The 23,120-nt window shown below is 32.9% G+C and overlaps 2 protein-coding genes across 5 annotated transcripts; one reads left to right on the top strand and one right to left on the bottom strand.

Annotated features, from left to right (window-relative positions):
* The first annotated feature begins 157 nt into the window (after positions 1–157).
* Positions 158–22,305, top strand: LOC106110601 (transient receptor potential cation channel subfamily A member 1). The gene is made up of 21 exons (XM_013292484.1): positions 158–325; positions 2,380–2,529; positions 10,759–10,915; positions 12,011–12,101; positions 12,519–12,588; positions 15,007–15,132; positions 15,370–15,666; positions 15,750–15,989; positions 16,122–16,229; positions 16,419–16,597; positions 16,869–17,148; positions 17,436–17,605; positions 17,880–18,024; positions 18,342–18,455; positions 19,247–19,517; positions 19,605–19,810; positions 19,885–20,073; positions 20,410–20,682; positions 20,898–21,057; positions 21,530–21,660; positions 22,064–22,305. Exons 1-21 carry the CDS (start codon positions 158–160, stop codon positions 22,199–22,201), a joined length of 3,663 nt encoding a protein of 1,220 aa, XP_013147938.1. The 3' UTR covers positions 22,202–22,305.
* Positions 13,094–14,469, bottom strand: LOC106110605. 4 transcript variants are annotated; one of them, XR_001226111.1, is made up of 3 exons: positions 14,109–14,469; positions 13,543–13,688; positions 13,094–13,274 (listed from the first exon to the last, which is right to left on the bottom strand). XR_001226111.1 is itself a non-coding variant. In XM_013292489.1 (3 exons), exons 1-3 carry the CDS (start codon positions 14,268–14,270, stop codon positions 13,218–13,220), a joined length of 342 nt encoding a protein of 113 aa, XP_013147943.1. In that variant the 5' UTR covers positions 14,271–14,469; the 3' UTR covers positions 13,094–13,217. The 4 variants fall into 4 exon arrangements, 1 of the variants encoding a protein (XP_013147943.1); XM_013292489.1 differs by having other exon boundaries at positions 14,132–14,469; XR_001226110.1 differs by lacking the exon at positions 13,543–13,688 and having other exon boundaries at positions 14,109–14,466.
* Positions 22,306–23,120: the final 815 nt, after the last annotated feature.

Here is a 23,120-nt window from a genome sequence, read left to right as displayed (position 1 = left end):
TAAATTCATTTATTTAACTTTAAATTTGTTACAAAGAATTGACCCAGGGTCCCCACACTAGGTACAGCAAAAATCCAAATATCAACATTATAACCTCTTACAGTCTTCGTAAATAATCCAATTGTTACAGATTCTGATGTAATTTACAACGTGAACAATGTGGTTGTTCAACGCGGGTACAATCGTTTCATCAGTGCCCGTTCAGTCATCGGCCCAGGAACCGGACATGAATGTGATCGAGCAAGACGCGCCGAGTCAAGTCGCCGTCAACATTAACGAAGTTCAACCATCACCTATACAACAACCACGAATTGGACGTCTTTGGGTAAGAATCTTACTAATAAATGCTAATATTTAGTCATATGAATGTTTGATAGTCTGTAGTCTAAACGGATGAACGGATCTCTCTGAAATTTGGCATAGATATAGAGAAAAAAACACATAGGTTATCACTCTTGTTTTTTTAAATTCCACGCAGATGGAGTCGCGAGGACGAGGACGAGGACGAGACAGATATCTAAGTGCGCATTACATTATTTTTGGTGTCGATTATGATTGAAAGTACTTAATAATTAAATTCAATTTGTCCTACAAAGAGTGGTATATCAAAAAATTTTACATAGCTTGTAAAAACACATATTTAAACCTGTATTGTACAGGCAAAGGTACCAAGGCTAAATGTTCATCTGAATTTTTTGCTTAACAATTTATTTTTATAACTGAAGGCTACATTGAATGTAAATAAATAATTCACATATTTATTTACCAAATAAGTTAATCTAAAATGGATTTATTTTGTCTCAAATATTTTATTCATGTAGATTTTTGTTAAAAGCTTCTTCATATCATTTTCCAATTTAGCAATTTCGCTTCGTACAAATTTCAAGAGCAATCTAATAAAAGCCGTAAAAGTCAGAAACGCTGGTATCATAAGTAAACCTTTACTGGGTCTGTTGTTTTTATCACGAAAGAGGTTTATAATATTGAGATATTCAGAGGGTAAGGATAAATTATGTGATAAAAAGATAAATATGATTTTATCTTTTATTAAGTAAGTAAGGTTGACAAGGGAGAAATAGGTTAGTAACTCGAGGACGTCAACTCAAGTTTCATGAAGGACATAACATATCCCAATTATGCCTTATAAACTTTATTCAATTAACACTAACATGCTTTTTAATAACATATTATTTTATATAATTTCAATGTAGTAAACATTTCTTAAATATCTCCCTTATTATTTCCTAATAATTTACTGTAAACACGAAATGAAGAATTTATCTAAAATGTTATTAATTTTCCTTATTTTGAGGTCTTTGTCAAAAATTAAATATGTTAAGTATGATAGTTTGTTCTTATTCAGCGGCTCCTTGTCAGTTTAATTTTAGTAAAGCTGCATTTACTCGCATATTTTATTAAATTTACTGTTTTAACATGACAACAGACCCCTGTTTTAAATAATACTATTTAGTATATTATGTGCTATACTTTTATATAATCGTGTATAATAAAATAAATCAACAGATTCTTAGATTAATTAGTTCAAATTGAGATGAACGGTTCCTTTGATCCTATTCCCTGAAGCCAAACAAATGTTAATTAAAGATCACAAGTTGTGACACGAGACCGTCATACTCTCGTAATTGTCATTTGGATTTGAAGCCCATATCTAAATTAATCGAGTCAAACTTCTCGCATATTTAGATATTATATAATTACTAGCTTTTACTCGCGACTCCGTGCGCATGAAATAAAAAAAAAATAAAAGTGAGTAGCCTATGTGTGTTCTTCCATATTATCCTCTACATCTATATCAAATTTCATCAAAACCCGTTCAGCCGTTTAGGCTACAAACTCTAACAAACATCCATCCACCTAAACTTTCACATTTATAATAACAGTATGATATGAATATAGGTACTTTGTAGCGCAATTAATGCACATTTTTAACTGTTTTTTTAATTCAAAAGGTTTTTCGCGTTTTTACTCAAAGATATGTTAAATTAATGTTAACTGTTTTTATATTTATAAAGTTTTTCATGTGATTTATTTTATGTTGATACTCTAAGTTATGTTATTAACTAAATTCGTATATAATGTAAAGACAGAGATCACTTCTTTAACGTTACATAATAAATCTTCAAATGTGACTGCCGGCATTGCCGGCATTACTCATGCCGATGATTGACATATACATGTTTAGATATAATCTTATTCACCAACAACATAAAGATGTAAACAGAGATTAAGAATAAAGCACCGTTATGACACAGCATTTATAGTTGCTAAGTCAATTTTTTTTTTCTTGACTTAATAAAGAGTGCATATCCCCGTTCAAATTGCCCTCTCACTTTGAACCTGTCTTTTCCTTTAATACAGGGTTGGTTTGAGTGGCTCACTGGACGGCAGCCAAAGCAACAGGAGAACATTGACCACGGCGGTGAACTTCAGTGTATGCTGCCAGGACCGGATCGAGCCAATGTCGGAGAAATATGCCTGCTCGCTGAGAGTCCTTATCGTATTTTGAGGGTAAGTATTTTTGTATAAATAACATATTCCTGATGAGACGTGAGTGGAATAAAGACAGATGTACTGGTGATTATTGTTCCTGTGAAATTCCACGGAATGAAACATATTGTTGAGTAGATTTTTTTCAAAGATAATAAGAGGATTATCATTAGATAGTAAAAAACTTGCTAATTATTTTTAGGTTAATACAGATATTATTTTTGTTTTAAGAACTATAGATATAAAATTATTCGTTCAATTTGGGTATTGCAAGCAATGCAGTAAACATATAAATATGTAATAGGGAAAATGAACGTTAACATATAGCTACGTAAATAGGATACTTTATCAAGAGATAATAGACATGCATATTAGATAGCATTATCACTAGTCGAAATATTAGTTACAGGTTGAATCGTTTGCAGTCAGAATATTCATGTTTTGTTCTTTTTAATATGCATATATAATATTAGAAGATTTTTGTTAGTTCACTAATATTTCTTTAATCATTCCAACTAAGCTCTAAGATTGTGCTAGGATATGGTTCATAATAGTCTAATGGTGAGATTCGAACCCGAGACCTCATGAACGCTAGTCCGCACCCCAAACTATTAGGCTATTTGCGCTTTGGAATAAGTGTTTTCATCTCACATTTGTAATGATGTAATTTCACAGGGTTGTGATAGTATTAAAAATAGATTTAGTATGACTTTAAGTCTAATGAGTAGAAATTTTCAGTCTAAAAACAATATTTTTAATCGTTTCAACTAAATTATAGTAATTGTCAACCGTTGTTGTGTAATGTGATGCAAATAAACAAACCACGTATGAAGTGGTGTATCCATTTACGTTGGGTTTTCACTGCCCTTATTATTTTATCCTTACCATAGTCATTTAAGTTTTATTTAAAGGTAACACCATGAAAATCTTGCGTTTTCTGTTTTAAGTAAACTACTAACAAAATAAGTCACAAGGGAAAAATGAAGTTGGTAGTACAATTATACGGACGCAAAAGTTTTTGGATCCGGTCCAGATGTATGTCTGGATAAATTTTTCTTAAATAAAACTGTAATAAAATACACTTTAAAGTTCAATTCGTACTTGTAAATTGTATCATATTAATATTTGCCAAAGGTATAATAATTTTTTCCCTCTCAGGATTCTTCAATCGAAACTATTTCTTCCAATATCAACCATCCACCTTTTACTATCTCTCCACTGCAACTTTAAGGCACCGACTAATTAGAGAGCTAGAGAAATATTTAATTAAAAAAAATCAATTTGGTTTGTACTCTTAATGGAAGAATTCGGGTGAAAATTCGGAAAACTTTATTGGATGCAATTCATATGGTTTCTTGATGGACATCCAATTACACATCTGATGTCATCATGACGGAGCCACGTAATGATTTTCATTCATTTTGCTGGCGATGACATTTACAAGACTTGAACGATTTCGAAATGTGAGGTGTTAATTGAAATTTGTGGATTGGAGAAATTCAATCATCCGTGTTTATTTTAATTAATCTCTCCTAGGCATCAATCCAATCACCATTTCAATTTTAATATAGGGCGAGCCTCTTGTTAAAAACTATTATATTCAATTATATTCAAATAGTTTAGGCTAGGCTTATCATCAACGTGCCTTTTTCCCTACGAAGGGTCAGCATAGTATGTGCTTCTCATCCATACATTTTTTTCAGCCGTCATATCTGAATCCACCCTCTTCTTAAGCATATCCTCTTTCATAGAATCAATCCATACGTTCTTCGGTTTATGTTCCCATCGCCTCTTCGCATAACGTGTCCATGCACCCTTATGTTATTAACTAATTAATATAAATTCTATTTGATATAGACTTCGAATTTAAAATAAATCAAAGAAAGTAAATTCGAACTCGTTACTCCTATACAATGAAACCCCATTCTTCAATGATATTGCAATAAAGAGAATTAAGATAGCGGTGAGCTTGTTGGTCTACGTAATGGACTAAAGCTGTATTGTGATTAGCTGATAAGTGTAGCACTCGAACGTGGGGGAGCATTTAAACTATTCTAGATACTAAATAAACGTTACACGCGGCTGCAAAAGTCCATATCATTATTATAATATGTTTTTATTTCGTCGAGCACATACATTACCAAATATACCAGTGACACCGACAAAATTGAAAGAGGTCAGTGCTTTTCATTTACTCTTACACGCTTTGTATTTGGACTGAAAGAGACAAAAGACTTAATTGAATCATAACAAAAGTTTTTAAGAGTTACCTTGTATTATTTAAATTGTTAGAAAATCTCGGTGGATTATAATAACTAGAGCTAAAGCTATAAACATAAGAGCATTTTTTGGTATAAATATTTAATCATTTATTTGTCAAAACATCATTTAATAATTATAACTTTTCAAAAGCCATTTGTAAAAAATCTACGCTGAGCGCTAAAGTCACGGTATCAAAGGGTTGATGTACTTATACACATGTATCTTTATGGTAAAATATGTTAAAGCCAGATGCTTTAGGAGTGTTTAGCTAAAATAGTAAAAAACGTGGCGCACATCATATGCGTTGCTAAGCAACGAAGATGCATCTTCGCTTAAACTGTCATCCAGTTTTAATTCGCCTTTTATCTATTTTTCTTAATTTTTGATGTAAAATCTTCATTTGATGTGTGATGTGTGAATTTGCTCCTCAGAAAATCGCAAATGTATTTAAATATTTATTTATTAATTTGCCAATTCAGTCAAAAACATTGCGATATAAATTGGGATTTCTCGATGCAGTTTTCTTCATTAATTTTCTTTTCTGAGATAGAAATGCACAACCGGCTTATCGATATTCTATGTTCGAAACATTTTTTCTTACAAATGGCATCGCTACTTTTTTTTTTAATTGATAATAAGGCATTGTATTAATTTGGTCAATATCTATTTTATTACAATAAACGATAGAATGGATTTGTAAAACAGCTTGTTTTACAGATTTTTTTTTTAATATCGAGATAACTTGCAAAAGTTAATTGTCTTATCCCAGTCCTATCCACTTTTGCCATCGGTCATCAAAATGCAGGGCGGTTTTTAATTCATTTTATGTTGACGTTGTTAACGACAGGGAGCAAAGCTCTGCTTTGAATGTGCGGCACGCATCAAATGCAACGTCTCGCTCCGGCTTTTTAATACGTCGTACAGAAAACTAAGAAAACTCTAGTCTTTCCAGTAACTTCCTTATTTAGAATAAAAGTAATTTCACATATATTTAATGACAACGAAATAATTCTATTTCAATTCTGACTATTTATTAAACCAGATAATTTTTATACCAAGACTTTATGTTCTGGTTCAGATTAAAGTTGAGCGACCTCAAGCAGATCTGTTCAGAGCGTTGCTCTTTGTAAAGTATGTGGCAAATTTACATAACAATTAGCAATAGCGACTCAAGAGCTTTTGTGCGACTCCTGCCATACAAAAACATACTCAATATGATCATGAGGCAGCCTTGTTTTATTGTATCCTATATTGCAGATACATGGATATGTAACACAATTGAATAATGCAAAATTTATTTGTTAATATATTTACAAATAAATCACAACTGAATAGCTCATGATACTTTTGTGTTTGTGTATACTTTGTCTGTAAATAAACTAAACACCCGAAACTCGGAACGAACAATCTGGAAACAAAATATCGCGAAACAAAAAGAGAACGTTTACACTTGACATTGCGTCGTAGAGTCTCTACGGGAGGCGGCAGATCGTAGCGGCAGTGAGAGCTACGCGCCGGTCACAGCTACGCGGCTACACCTGTTAATTCGCTTTCATCTTAATCCTCGGTACACTCGTGTTCATTTCCGACTTCGAATTAAAATAAATATTTAAAGTAAAATTTCTAATACATTAAAATGTTTATTTTAGACTAAAAATATAACTTTTTAAATTACCAAACGTAAAATAAATTTGAAAACATTTTAAACCTTAGTAAAACAAATCTAACCACATGAACAATAAACCTCATTTCAAAAGTGCCGGTATCAAATTACCACGGCATTGGTCCAAAATGTTTGGACTTACTAACGTAAATAAAGGTGACTACGAAGAGATATTGCAGGTAAGTGGGTATGATAAAATACTAATTAAATCACGACATTGAAGAAGCAGTTAAAAATATTGATTTATTATTTTTTACAAAAAGAAAACATTGATACCTCCAAGTTTTAAGTCGCTACTCTTGCTTTAATTGTTTGATAATATTCATATAATACTATGAGTTTAGTTAATTTATTTTTAGTGTTCAAAATAACTACTGCTGCGTAATAACTAAAGCAGATTTACAGAAACACTGATAAGCTATCATCTAGCTTATTGAAGTTTTTATGTTTTCTAATAGCAAAAGTTCAGTCGAATATTTTACGCAGGAACTTTTGCCGCTGTAAGTCAGTGATAATGGGTCTCAACTCGCTTCGAAAATGATAACATTTTATAGCTTTTATCTTAAATATTCATAAAATATTATTGTATAGTTTACTTGGATTTTTTTTATTATGAGTAGCACTTGCCATAATACATAATTAGCCATGTATGGGTTGTTCCAGATTATGTTCGACATTTAGGCCAAATTTCTTTGATATTCGTTAAGTCGTTTTGGAAGTACATAGTAACAGTCACTCATCCAACAACTCATTTATTAATGAGTGATTTAGGCCATCTTATTAGCCCATCTACTTGCAGTCATAACCTTTTATGCAGTTCGTTTAGTCTGCAAATAACATTGGGAATATTTTACCAGATGTTACCAATGACCTTTTCTGAAAGTCGCATGCAACGAAACATTTGTTTTTCAGTTAAATGGACGTACAACTAGCAATATCTAATACGTTCAATTAAATGTGAATTCAAGAAAAAGTGAATTTTATTGTACGTTTGTTTACTTTATTCTTTATTCTTTATGATTCTGTAGGATCTGTCTAGGATGCCTAAAGATGTTTTCTATATTTTTTATTTCGACACATATTAAAAAATAACATATTCAGTAATTTATAATACCGAACATCTATTCATAAGTAAAAAAATGAATAGTGATTATCCTCTACTGTATTTATTATTTTCATAACACCCTTTTTTTCTATTTTAATGGGTAACATTTTAACATAAATAAAAAAATATATAACTTTAAGACAGTAAGAATTTCGTCTAATATTGTAGTTATTATTTCAACTGTTCAGTATAAAATTGTTTCATAACCTTGTTTTAGTTTAATGGAGTTCCGGTCTTTCAAAGCTGACGGGCAACAGTTTCTTTTGTGAAATGTTAATTTAAAAAAACTCAGAGCTGTGTTATTAGGGTTACGAAATGACTTCAAAATGATTTAAAAAAACATTATAGTTGGCGGCCTTAAGTAATAATCATTATCATGTATGTACCATATATGCTATACGTATACAATACAGTAAGTAACAATCTGCTTATGTAAATGTAAGGGTGAATAATTTAACCTTAATCTTGAAAACATCTTGGTTACCTTCTTACTTTACCTTGAAAGTTAAGAACTCATACAAAATCATATTTGCGCATCAAAAGTAAACAAGGCTGACGGTGAAATAAACATACGTCACTGATGACAAGATTCCAACCCACTGAATAAGAATGATTTAACGGAATATGTAATGTGACTTTTACACATCAAAACATATATCATTTTTATATAGCATTATATTACGTACTCTTATGTATTGGATTGTCACACGTGTATGCAATAGAACATTAACGGTTTAATGGCTGTGCTGTTACTTGTACTTTTGATGCGGACCGAGTTATCAAACGGAGTAACAACTTTTGTCCATTTCCCTAAAGCTCGCTATACACGTTCGTTTTAACTGTATAGTAAAACTGACATGTGTGGATAAAATTGAGAACTATACACTTTTACTGATAGTTTTGCCTACACACGTTAGGTTAGGTTAGTTAGTCTGTAACTTTAAAACTGAACGTGTGTAGCGGGCTTAAGGTTATTGATACACTTGCAGTGACACGTGTAACCGCTGTAATATCTAACATGTCAAGTGAACTCGGGCAATTTTATATCATCGCGGAGCAGTCGTTAACTAATGCTGAAATTTCACTGCCGTAGTTGTATTAAAACTTTATTATTCCTTTTATTTTAAAATGTGGAGGAGAGATCACAATATATTTTTACACAAGTGATTCGACTAATTTTACTGAAATAAACTATCTTTAGATAAAATAAACATTTAAGCACCCACTTTAACTGCGTGAAACTTTGGCAAAGCTGGTCCTGACTTTAGCTTTATTCTAAGCTACACCGCTTAAGCCTTGTTACTGTGTTAGTTACTACCCTTACTTAAATTTATGTATTCAAGAATACGGATTAATTTAAAGATAAATAAACAGACGACACGAAGATACGATTTTAAAAAAAACCTTTATTCCTCTCTCGCATAGTACATAACATCTTAGCTTTTGAACCTATGCCTTCTTTTTTTGGATTCCTAATTATCATCGACTTCGCTAATGACTAAAAAAGAACTGTTTTTAAGCTACGAGTAACTAATAATATTATTTCAGTTAATTGCATACTTAATTGAAGTAAATAAAGTTGGTCTGATATTGCGTAGTAACAGTAACTAAATGTTTTATTCACTTAATTGTTATTTGGTGTCAAACGGAGCATTCGCGATAAACCTCCATTAAGTTGATATCGACAGGTGTTAATATCATTTCTTTTCGCTTATCGGATTAATAATTATTTCTTGCCTGGCCTCGTTTTTATTTGCCACAAAGTGAACATTGACTTATATACAATTTGCAAAATAATTTAGTAACCTGACAGCTTAAATAAATAAAAATCTTTTATAGCATATCTTCTATGACTTCTTTGTCAATTATCATTTCCTCTAAAGATATATAGACAAACTTCCTGCAATTGAGAGACGCCTTTTGCAGAACACGTACAAGTCAAGACACGATCGTTACTGAATTCAGATTAAGTGACTTCAAATCCATAACATCGCGAGCTTTTTTAAATTAGTATATTAGTATACAATATTTGTAATTTACCTAAAAATACAATTCTACTATGTAGAACTAGTAACATTCAAATAAATCTCGACTTTAAAATTTTATTTCTAATGAGTTTTTGCTTCACGAAGAGCAAAGGTTGTTTTCTAAGATGAAAATATCACAAGTTTCCACAATTGAATAAAGTTATTTTCAAACCTCCGTTTCTTGGTGAAAAATATATCACTCAATATTAGTGTCACAGCATTTATGGTAATTTATTAAATGTAACAAGGTTATTATTTTCATCTTAAGCTTTAACATATTTTTTAGTGTTACAGTGTAATAATTCTATCAGATTTTGATTTACACTTGTTATTCAAGTTTTGGTTACAGCACAATGGTATTATAAACTGTTTGACATCTTCTTGGCTTACTATTCACACTTACTCATCTGATACCGATTTATTTTTCATTTACACTATCGAGTACTTTCGATTTAATCGCTTTCTAAACTAAATTATATTGTACTTACTAAAGCTCCAATCAGACGCAGGTGTTTTCATTGCAAGCAATTGTATCTGAATTAATTTATAAACCACTAGTACTTTAATTAAAATTACATCTGGATATATTTTGCTGAACATCTTTGGTTAAACTAAGTTGAATATTTACTGAGCATTTTATAAGTTCGATATGGAGTAGATAGAATTGTGCAAGATCCGTAGAATTCACAAGATGTTTGTCCTTAATGGGCCAGAGATTGGAGCCATTACGTGAAATCCTTTAAAGAATGTTACGGCTTTGATCGTATTTTTCATATCGAATTAGAAAAGATAGAAGAGTTTGAGTTGTTTGTCTAAAATTAACTTTGAACATCACGATTTACACATACATATCTTTTAGATCTTCTTTGGTTTTTGATGATCCGTGATACAAAAAAGCAACAGTAGCGAGGAATATTTTCCAGGCAAAACTTCTAACATTATAAGGTTTTAGTTTACCAGAAGTTGTCGTTATGTTCAACTATTGATAGCGAATTATGTTTGTCAGTACTAAACAAAGCCTATCTACATAATCTCCGAATGCCAATTTGCAGAATGGGACAATATGGTGGTCGTTTAAGCAGTAAAGTAGTCTCGCATTGGTCAGGCGTCATAGTCACAGACCGTAGGGATCTGTATCCATACTGTTCTTTGTTCAATTCCTACTGATACTTTATAAGATATTTTGTTAATAGGCAGCGGAAAGCGGCAATGTGGAAGATTTTATGCGACTATATCTAAACGAACCGTCGCGACTCAGCCTGCGAGACCCGCGCGGTCGCACCGCCGCGCACCAGGCTGCTGCCAAGAACAATGCCAACATCCTGCACTTTATAAACAACTACGGTGGCGGTTAGTATGCTTTAATATTTATCGAATGTCGCCCGCGATTTCATCTCCTGGAAATTAAAAAAAAACAACTAAGTTACTTTTGTTTTCTTTCAGACTTTAATCTATCTTTGGTCCAGTTTTTATCGCTCTTCTAGATACTCGATGTAAAAAAACTTAAGCATTTAAAACAAATCCGATTCCCAAAACCATTTCTAATTTTAATGTTTAGCGAAAAATAATTAACAAATTGAAGTTTTCATTCCCATATTTCATACCTTTAGATAGTTCTAATTTTAACCCCGAATCAGGTCGCGCGGTATTTAAATACTTAGTATATGTTATTCCAGACCTTACTCAGGTCTACATCTGTGCCTTTCATTGAGATCCGATGAGACGTATAGAGTTATCTTCTTACATCTATTCATTTTAAGTTACCTATTTTAAATTTAGTGAGAAGTTGTACTAAAATTTAGTACTATTCATTATTCACATCAGTCAATATCGTAGAAAAATTGGAAATGAGCAGTATATTTGCAGCCTCGTCATCCATTACACAATTTCGTGACATGGATAATAAACAGTCAAGTTTGGAAATTTTAAAACATTGTTCGTCTTAAATATTTTTCGTTGAAAGTAAGAGAAAAGGTTTCGCTAAAAATATATTTTGTACAAAAATACTTTTAAAGTTTCTAAAAGTTACATTAAAAAGATAATTGGAAAACTGTGTTGGGAACTTATAGCATTTATTTATGCATAGAGTTGCACGCGACATGAAACTTTATTCTCATCATTCGCCAAGTACAAAGCATAATTACTAATGGACAGCAGCCCTACCGGTTACTACATTGAGAAAACTTAAAGATGGAAATAAAAACCAAAATGAAAGACTTTACTTACCGAACACTTAAAAATTACTTCGTTCTTTTAAAAGAACCTATGAAAACTCAAAGTGCAACCTTGTTACTAACAGTTAAGCTTGTACTATCTTATATCATCCTAAAATAAAATAATAGCAATTTTCCGTTTTTACTTATTTGCTCCCTAATTTAATTAGGCCCCTTTTCATCAACTCGAAAAAAAAATAATGTAAGCTCAACATGTAATTTTGTTTAGTAGACTTGGGAACCCGTGATAACGCTGGTAACACCCCGCTTCACGTGGCAGTAGAAAACGAAGCTCTCGATGCCATCGAGTTTCTTCTTCAACAGTGAGTGTTACTACATAATTGTACAAATTATCATACTAGTTACTTATTTGTTTAATAATTTATTGGCTTGTCCTTAGATACCAAAGGGAATTAGCTCAACAAATGCTTTACAGTAAAAGTAATTGACTCAACATATTTACGAACTTTAAAGCTTAACATTAAATCCTTTTATCTTTTCGAATACGCTTAATGTTTCGAGGTAATGATGTTTTGTTCTTTATAATGGAACACTGAATATTTGATAGAATTATTACACTGAAAATTTCGGCTTAAAAAATGACGAAGTTACGTTAATTTCAAGACGAAATATTTTTACAATATTAGATTGTTTAGAATAGAGTTTTAATATAGTATATCTTAGTATTTACAATCTTAGTTAGTTACATATTTACATGAATTTTAAATATTCCTTTGCAGAAAAGTAAACACTGGTATATTGAATGAAAAATCACAGGCACCAATACATCTTGCAACCGAATTAAATAAGGTAAAGTTGTTTTATCATGTGGTAAATGATTTAAAAAAATATTTGTAATTCATAAATAGAAAATAGAGACACACTTGTTAGACAATCAATGAACATAAGCATATACCCCTTGCGCTTGTACTAAAACCAAAGCCCTGTCTTTGTACAATTTACTGATGTGTGCCTCTAAAGGTAGGCGAATAGTTATGAGCGCGATAATCTTATACCGACCTCCAGTACAATGCCGTCTTGCGCCCACCCTCGCGCCGGTGCACTAATCCATTGCGTTTTCAACAACATTTTGATCACCTTCACGTATACCCATTTAGTAGATTTGAATCAGGCCACTGCTCGAGTGAGTTATCTAAAGCTGATGAACCCCTAGAATTTCAAGTTTGAGTATAGCACTTGTCCTCAGACACTTTAAGACTATAAGCACTTAAAAATCTTTGGACAAAACAGCAGCTATGTGTAAATTTGACGTTCCTCTTATTTTTAATGTAAAGAATGTAATAAAAATCACAAAACGGATCAGATTATTTATTTAATAACTAAATTCATATAGTATTTGGTAATCCTATTATATGCATATGGATGTATTTAAAATTAAACAAACTGAAGGCTACGCCACTGCGGCGTAGTGCAGATCTCTACCGATGAATATAACTCCTCCTCCCACTCACCATGTGGATTTTTTGTCCCGGCATCTAAAATAATACACCTTAAGAATAAACAAAGTTTTATGAATTGCCTTCTAAAGTCTAAGAGAATCACTGAATCGTCTATGACAGTATTTCCCAGAGTAGACCGGCTTGTTCCGTTTACCTAACCAGTTAGGTAACAAGAGTTTTTCTTGTTTCCTAACTAGTTAGCAAAGAAGAATATTTTTTCAGTTTTCGTAACCGGTAGGAAGAGTATACGTTTTATTTTTCGGGTCTCCTATTACTATAATTTTATTATTAAGTAAAGTATTACTTTTCCTTCAAATTCCAAATAGTGGCTGTGTAGTGTCCGCCAGAGTGATATTGGCCGTGTGGTTTCAGAGAAAGTAGTAGTAGCGGTTTGGTATCCGGACACTTGCATTTTTGCTTGCCGAAGGCCTAACTTTGGTCGATTGTCACCTTATGGTATAAAAAAATGAAATAAGAATTCTGGAATTGGCAAGAATCCCGGGGCATAAAACATAAAAACCGAGAGCAAACGTAAAATGTCAATTAGATCGATATTAAATTGCGCTAGCTATTTGGTCTTGACATCGATAGCGGATCGTTTTGACATGGAATTGATGACATGAAACTAGTAAAAACTTGACTGGTTACGAAAACGGAAAAAAATGTTCTTCTTTGCTAACTAGTTAAGGATCAAGAAATAAATTTCATGTTACCTAACTGCTTAGGTAAATTTGGTTAGGTAAACGGAACAAGCCGTTAGATCTTGGTACCCACGGTTATTCCGGCGAGGGTATATCATAGCAGATTGTATAATTAAAAGGTCACTAATCGAAGTATACTTTAGAAATCCCCGATCAAAGCAAATTTTACCTATTAATAGATTGTATGATTACCAGTCTTCACAGCATCAGGTTTTGATGTAGGGAGTAAAAGGTCATCACTGGCACCTGAGCCAAGATGCGCCGCCAATTTGTTTAACCTCCACATCCTTACTTGCCGGCTAAGCCCACACGCTTCTCGAACGCACAGCATTTCGTAAAGCTCTAACAAACACGATCCGGATTAAATATATATTTATATAAGTAAATACTTACATAAATATGTAAGTACTCCAATCTAAAAAATCGCGTCTGAAAGAGCTTTACGCTATCCCAGAAAAATATTTTCTATTGCTTTATTATCTCATTGTCGTCTCTTGTTAGATTGTTTGATGTATGATTATTCTTTCGTTTATTCTTGACGTTATCATTATTTTTAAATTTTAGAATAAAATACTTATAAAATTGACGTGTGCCATTATTTATTTGATATAAAAAAGAGGTTTTGATATAATTATTTTAACACATTAATAGCACTGATTTCTATAAAACCCACCAGCTCACCTTTAGTTTGATTATACAATTTAACTGTTCAAACTAGTCCCTTGTTTTTACAAACTATTAAATATATTATCTCTTTTTATCTAAAGCTTGAAAGAGTATATAAATAAAATACACGAAAACTATCTTTTAATAACAAAAGGTGTGGGCGGCTAATGAAAGAAAAGTTATCTTGGGTCGAACTAAATTGTAAAAGCTCGCAAACGCCACCCTTTCAATGTCAAAAAGTCTCATAAGATCCTTTCTATACACTGACATGTATAACTACCGGCGATAGCATGCGACATTTAGTGCCTATTTGATATTCAACTTCTAACAAACATTCATCTATCTAGTCGCATTTATTAGTATAAATATGTGTTTCAATATGAACTATATAAAATTTGCAGGTGTCTGTTTTGGAATTATTTTCCAAATACAAAGACGTGATCAATGTTGACCTCGGTGGGGAACACGGCCGCACGGCGCTGCATTTCGCTGCCATCCACGATCATGACCAGTGTGCCAGGATTTTGGTACGACCTATCTTCAAAATCAACAAAATATCGTATTAACTCTATCCATTTTATGTAATGTGATGTTTATTATCTGATGACTAATAAAAATAATATAGACGATGTGTCCTTCCAGGCTAAATAACATGTTAATTTGGTAGTATCAGTAGTATCTAAGTAGTAGTAGTATTTGGTAGTAATCTAGTATAAGTATTATAGTATCACAAATATTTAAAAAAAAACGAGGTATTTTTACAGATTACAGACCTCGGGGCGAATTCAAAGCGTTCGTGCAACAACGGCTATTATCCGATACATGAGGCAGCGAAGAATGCGTCATCTAGGACTATGGAAGTATTCCTGCAATGGGGCGAGTCTAAAGGATGCAGTAGAGAGTCTATCATATCACTATACGATAGCGAGGGTAATGTACCATTGCACTCCGCGGTTCATGGCGGTGACATCAAAGCTGTAGAGCTCTGTCTCAGATCGGGAGCTAAGATTTCTACGCAACAGCACGATCTATCAACGCCTGTTCATCTTGCATGTGCACAGGTAAGATAGAACTGAGCTTTCGACGTAGCAATTTCAATACCAGACTATAATTAAGTCTCATTTCCACAAATTAATATTTACAGGGCGCCTTAGAAATTATTCGATTGATGTTTGAAATGCAGCCAAAGGAGAAGAAAGCTTGTCTTGTCTCATGCGATGTGCAAATGATGACGCCCATTCATTGCGCTGCCATGTTCGATCATCCTGATATCGTGAGCTACTTGATATCTGAAGGCTCAGATTTAAATCCTTTGGATAAGGAGAGGCGATCTCCTTTGTTGTTAGCTGCTTCTAGGGCGGGATGGAGAACAGTTCACACTTTGGTAAGCTTGTAATTTATGTTAAAATGTATTAACTTATTAGAATCTTTAATTGCAGTAAGTAGTTATTTAAATCCTCCCAAAGAATACTCTTCAACGTCTAAAAGATTGTCATATCGTATAATTATATTACAGATCCGTTTGGGAGCTGATATTAAGCTGAAGGATATGAACGCAAGGAATTTATTACATCTTGTTGTGCTCAATGGTGGACGGCTTGAAGAATTTGCTGCTAGCTGCAAAGTAATTAGTTTAAATTTTCGTAGTTTTAAGTTACACTACTCGAATTTATGTTACATCTTCACACTATATGATTTAAAAATGACTATACTAAATTAATTTACTGTACTAAATTAAAATACTTGTTATACCTATTCAATATTACCTTACTTTCTTATAATGATTAGTGCACGTATAATATTTGTTTTGCAGGACCACTGTGAACAGGGTCTGATACAAATGCTGAATGAAAGGGACAGTACCGGCTGCTCCCCACTGCACTACGCTAGCCGAGAAGGACACATCAGATCTTCGGAGAATCTCATAAAACTCGGAGCCATCATCAACCCCAAGAATAACAAGAATGAGAGCCCTCTTCATTTTGCTGCCAGGTAAAAGTAACCTAAGATTTTTTACTAAAGGTCTTTTAGCGTTTAAACTATCGTATATTTTATGTTTAGCATAATACTTAAGTCTTTAATGTAAGAGGCAATAAACTTCTTAAATCTTTGTTATATAACATTTGCAACCATTGACTTTTTTCAAGTCTTCTTTAGATGGGATCGGCACAACAAGTTCTCTTCTTCCTCATTGATCCACATGTTTACTATCCATCCGTTTATTTTTCATCAGGGTTTAAATTTTGATATCATAATATTTCAGATATGGACGCTTTCATACAGCCTGTCGTCTTCTCGATTCAGACAAAGGTACCTGCATTATGAACGAAAACGATGGAGAAGGTTTGACACCTCTGCATATTTCCTCTCGGGAGGGACATACTAAGGTGGTACAGCTACTTTTAAACCGTGGTGCCCTGATCCATAGAGACCATAACGGTCGCAACCCATTGCATCTGGCTGCTATGAGCGGATACACGCAAACGATTGAGCTATTGCATTCAGTACATTCACATCTGCTAAACCAAAGTGACAAAGATGGAGTAAGTAATCAATTATTTTGAATAAATTTAATTTAAACAGATGCTTTCTATTGGACTGATTCACTTGGGAATTGATCGTATGGATGCGATCGCCAAACATGGGACCATCGTTTAAGTTTTCCAAATTTTTTTTTAATTGTTGTTGTCTTAGTACCCTTTGGTTTCTTTCTTACCTTGCTGGTAACTTGGTAGTTTGACTTCGTGTTTCATATGCTGGCTGTATGTTATTACTGAACTTAATATGTATCTCGTTAATTTAATTCTATATCACTGTTATCTAATGTCAGAACACTCCACTGCATTTGGCTACAATGGAAAACAGACCAAATTCGATTGCATTGTTGCTGTCAATGGGTTGTAATCTTACTTACAACAATCTGGACATGAGCGCGATTGATTACGCCATTTATTACAAGTTCCCGGAAGCAGCTCTTGCTATGGTTACCCACGAACAAAGGTAAGAATATTATTTTTAATCATATTTACATAGAAAAGAAGGCATGATCACGACGCATATGGAGTTTGTGTAAAGATTTATTATTTCCGGAGAATTTTAAGAGAAAAAAATTTCCATTAATTACAACTAGAGAGTTCTACTTTTTATTTTTTTCTGGGGCAACAAAGGCGTCTTACTTGACTGCGCTATTTTGTTTATTAACGTTCGTTTTAATCCATACTGAAAAACATGTACATAGAGAAAGTGGTAGGTACCTAATAGTTAAATCTTTCAGGGCAAAAGAAGTAATGGCATTACGTTCTGATCGTCATCCCTGTGTCACTCTGGCTCTGATAGCTTATATGCCCAGAGTTTTTGAAGCAGTACAAGATAAATGTATCACTAAAGCTAACTGCAAGAAAGACTCAAAGAGCTTTTACGTGAGTTCGCCAGATATTGTTTAATACTTATATTTTAAAATAACCTATTTTTAAGCCTCACACTATTACTTATCTTGTGGGTCAAAATCAAGCATGCAGTGCAAATACATTTACTTATTATTACCGTGTATTTTAATTTGAAGACTCCTATTGTAACTAGGTGTTGAATAATTAGATAATTGTTGTTCGTTCTTTCGTATAAAATATTCGTTGTCTGTTTTATTATCATGTAATATAATATCATAATAAAAAAAATTGAAGAATTAAATTAAATATTGACACTCTCATGTTATTCTTAATTTGTTTACAAAATTTAGATCAAATACAACTTTGATGCGCTATGCCCTCAAGTAAATTACGAAGAAGGACCCAGAAACAGAAAATCTGATAACGTCCCGAAATCGCAGGAAATACCATTACCAGCTCTTAATGTAAGTTTCTAACGATTTATCTAGTTAGAAGTTTAACATTTGTTTTCACTCGCTGCAGATTAAGTACTCTTTCAAATACTGCCAGTATTCGAAGCTTGAGATTGAAGCGCAGAGACAGGCGCGTGGCGACCCAAATTACCGACCTGAACCGTTGAATGTTATCAACGTGAGTGAAGTGTCAATTTAGTACACTGACGCTTCGCTTGTGTCCATGTTCTTGTGTGCTGTTTACATCTTGACATTAATCCCTCCTTATAACTTACGAGTATAAGTTGATATAATACTTTCCATCAGCAATCGGCGAGGTACCTTATTAACACAATTGTGTAGTGCACTAAAGATATGTTCATTTTCACCAAATCTAATTCGCCATAAAAGATGTCAATTTAATGTTAGGATACTCGCACTATGTATACGATAACTTCATTTGAATATTTAATTTACAAATATAAAGTAGGTACAAGATTGCGATGTTTAGTTAACAGTTGTTTGGCACATTAAGCACAGAACCATACAGATCACGGCATCGCTTCTGATTCACAGCCAAAACACAACAAATGCTTGAAACATCATTCAAATTGACGGGTTAACATTCGTTATGTGTTTGTTTTGTGAAAATATCCATTAAAAGAACTTTACATACACAAATTAAGGATACAAAGACTCTCCCTTATCTGAAAATATTTTATTCGAAGCTAATCGTATTTGTCTATATGTTTTAAATCAGCACTATGGAAAATGAACTATAATAGCATTGCATTTTTGCTAAGTTTTCCTTCAATTTTTTACAGGCAATGGTAGCTCATGGTCGAGTGGAGCTACTGGCTCATCCACTGAGTCAAAAATACTTACAAATGAAATGGAACTCCTATGGAAAGTATTTCCATGTAGCTAACTTGCTCTTCTATTGCATTTTTCTATCAATTGTTACACTTTACACGTACCTTCTTATGGACAGTGTACCCAATACTGTTCTCTTGAGTAATTCCACCAGTGCTTGTACTTCGTGGATTAGCGATTTTAAAAATTACGTGAATAATATTTCTGGACAAGATAATTTAAGTTCGAAAAGCGCTGATGGTAAGGATGAAATATTAAACTATTAACCTTAAAATCTACACTAGCTATAATTATACTCTATTGTTTCAGATTTTCAAAGGACCATTGCTATGAACATCAGCACTGTTGCTATTTTGGTATACAACTGTATATGTGTGGTTCGTGAGGCCTATAATGTAAAACAACAGAAATGGCATTACTTAGTTGACCCTTCGAACTTGGTATCTTGGATTTTGTACATAAGTTCTACCATGACGGTTTTGCCATGGGTTTTCACCAGCAATTGCAGTGTTCAGGTTTGTTGCCTTCTGTCAAGGAGATTCTGAGAGAATAAGATTAGAGTGTCTGAATTAATTGTTCTATATTTCAGTTTTCAGCTGCCTCTATAACAATATTTCTGGCTTGGTTTGAACTTCTACTGCTTCTTCAACGTTTCGATCAAGTTGGCATTTACGTCGTGATGTTCTTAGAAATTCTGCAAACGCTTATCAAAGTTTTGATGCTCTTTTCAATTTTGATCATAGCTTTTGGGCTCGCCTTTTACATATTACTATCAAAGGTAAGCAGCTAAAGCGATAGAACTTCGTACTTACATAGTGTAGCTTTGCGTTTACTTAAATATTAACGACTATAAAATTGAAAACTCTTTATGCCGATGCCATTTTATGCGATAGATAAGGAAACGGCTTAATGCTAATCTATGCTGAAAAGTTAAACCAACAGATTTATGCAATGGCGAAACTATTATGCGAATTGGCTTAGCGATATTAAAAAGTGATCGAGCGCTAAGTACTTTATCTCAAAGTAAAAGATAAATTGTGCTTGCAAAGTTTCCTGTTATAGTTGCGGTTGCGAATACTTATATGTATTTATAAATTGTAATTATACTTTCCAGGGCAATCATTTATCTTTTAGCTCAATTCCCATGTCAATAATGAGGACGTTCGCAATGATGCTCGGTGAACTTGACTTCCTCGGGACATACGTACACACTTACTACGGCTCTGATTCCTATGCTAGTTTGCTATTCCCAATAGCAACTTTCTTTATCCTAAGCATATTTATGGTCCTGATGCCGATTCTCTTGATGAATCTTCTCATCGGTTTGGCTGTTGGCGATATTGAAAGTGTTCGCAGGAATGCACAGCTAAAGCGCTTGGCTATGCAAGTAAGTTCTTATATAACTAGTAATTTTGAGTTTTTAAACATGTCGTAGTAGGTAATATTAGTTGATATTTTAACATACACTTACTACTATGTCTATTATGCGAAATTTTGAAAATTCGTTGGTTTTTGTCGAATAAATAATAATTTTCGAATTTTAATTAATTTATTAACAAAAGATTATTATTAGAGTAAAGGTAATAAGTGTTTCGCTCACAGGTCGTTTTACATACTGAATTAGAACGGAAACTACCAGCAATGCTTTTGGAAAAGGTGGACAAAAGTGAACTGATCGAATATCCTAACTCCAATAAATGTAAATTAGGATTCTTGGATCTTATACTGAGGAAATGGTTCTGCAACCCGTTCACTGACGACAGTATGTTTATTTTTTGGGCTTTATGAACACTGCTTTCTTTGCGGATGCACTTTTGTATCTATTTGTATTCAGGGTTTTCTTACTGTCTGTTATAATTTTAATGAACAAACAAGAAAGATTAAACATTAGAAGTATTTGGTTGTCTATATGTAAAACGAAATAAGGGTTTAAGCAATGCGATAATCAACTTTGTAACATATGTGGAAAGCGCTACTTCACAAGGTTAATTATTGAAAGTGACAATTTTACTGGCGATTACGTTCCTATGTTATGGTTGAGATGGCGGTTTGATCCTATGATTCCGGTAATTTGTTGGACAAGTATCATTTGTATTTGTTGTATAAAAAAAACTGTTTATGATATCGTGTTAACTCCAGTTTCATGTTTTCAATTTTGTGCAAATTGCTATGATAAAAGCTACTAACAGTTTTGTATAAAATTATAATTTTCGTTAACAATTTATTTAATACAGATGGTCTGGATCTCGTATTGGAAAACAAAGAGGATATAATCACATCGGAGTTGATGAAACAAAAACACGAGATAAGGAACATGAACAGAATCATAAATCAACAACATATGTTGATACGACTTATTGTGCAGGTAAGACAAAACTACATTCGAAAATCACCTTAACTATAATAACTATTTTAATAGATTAAAGGAATGTAAAGACAAACCCAAAATTTATGTTGTAACATGGTAAATGTACCAATAATTTTTGGGTTCACTGAATGTTTGTAGCTTGACATTTAAAACTAGCCTTTGCCCACGACTCCGTCTGCGTATTAAGAAAACAAAAGTGAGTCGGCTATGTGTTCTTCCAGACTATCCCCTACATCTATATCAAATTTCATCGAAATCCATTCAGCCGATTATGCTACAAACTCTAACAAACATCCATCCATCCATCCAAACTTTTGCATTTATAATATTAGTATAGTTGATTAACGTTAACGCGCTATCTAACAATCTTTTTCGTGACGTTTAAATCTCTTTGCTACAGAAAATGGAGATCAGAACTGAAGCGGATGATGTGGATGAAGGTGTATCTGCGAACGAGATCCGAGTGGTGCCGAGATGGAGTTCTCCGAGGCTCCGCAACAATCTGCGTCCCGCTTCCTCATTCAACAAGGGTGGCTGATTGTATGAACCTGTTATCGAGAATCAAAAATATTGCAAATGTGCACGACGCTTCTAGTGGTCAACAAACTCTTGATTTGCAATGTTTTGGTTCTGTTAACTTGATATGGACTTGATTAAGATAAGCTTGTGTTACGATAAAATCTTGCATCTGAACTTTTTGTAAGCGACTATATTTTAGTGTAATTTTATAGATTTTTTTTGTTGGTAGCTTTTTAGACGCAGTTCATGATAGATGATTCTCTCAACATTATTAGAGACATAGATCTATTTATTAGACGTAAGACTATTTGTAAACTTGTAAACTGTCTGCATCTCAATATATGATGTTTTGGTATTAAAATATCAATAGAATACGCATCGGTGAAGAGTAAATAATTTGACTAAAGTTAGCGCTATTGCCTATTAACAATAACGCTGTTAGCAGGTAACCACCGTAGATACTTTTCATTCTTAAATGTTAACTATCTTATCTAATTTAGGTTTAGTCTACTTATAAGGAAAATCCTTACATCGTCTATTATCTTTTGCTATACAAGAAGATTTTCGTAGGTTTAGCTACGAACTCGTCTAAGATTTCTTCTTTCATTCAATATTGTTGTAAGTAGTCAATGTGACATTACCAAAGATTAAAAGATCTCATGATGTAAATGCGGTCTCACTAAGTTTAGAATTAATTGTGTGCTTAAGTATATTATTCAAATTTAATTAATTATATTCATACATAATAATCTGCTTGTTAGTGTCGCTATGACGATATTCGCATTAATGTTACATTTAAGATATCTATTGACTTAAGATAAATCATATTATATTGTAAACGTACTTATTAGAAACAATATTCTTGATTAGTGAATACTATATGAATATAAACTCAAATCCAATAGGGACTAGTATGTAGAAACCTGCAAACAAATCCA

This window comes from Papilio polytes, unplaced genomic scaffold (assembly GCF_000836215.1).
Source record: "Papilio polytes unplaced genomic scaffold, Ppol_1.0 DF824224.1, whole genome shotgun sequence".
Lineage (NCBI taxonomy): Eukaryota > Metazoa > Arthropoda > Insecta > Lepidoptera > Papilionidae > Papilio > Papilio polytes.
This window is presented reverse-complemented; position numbering and strand designations above follow the sequence as displayed.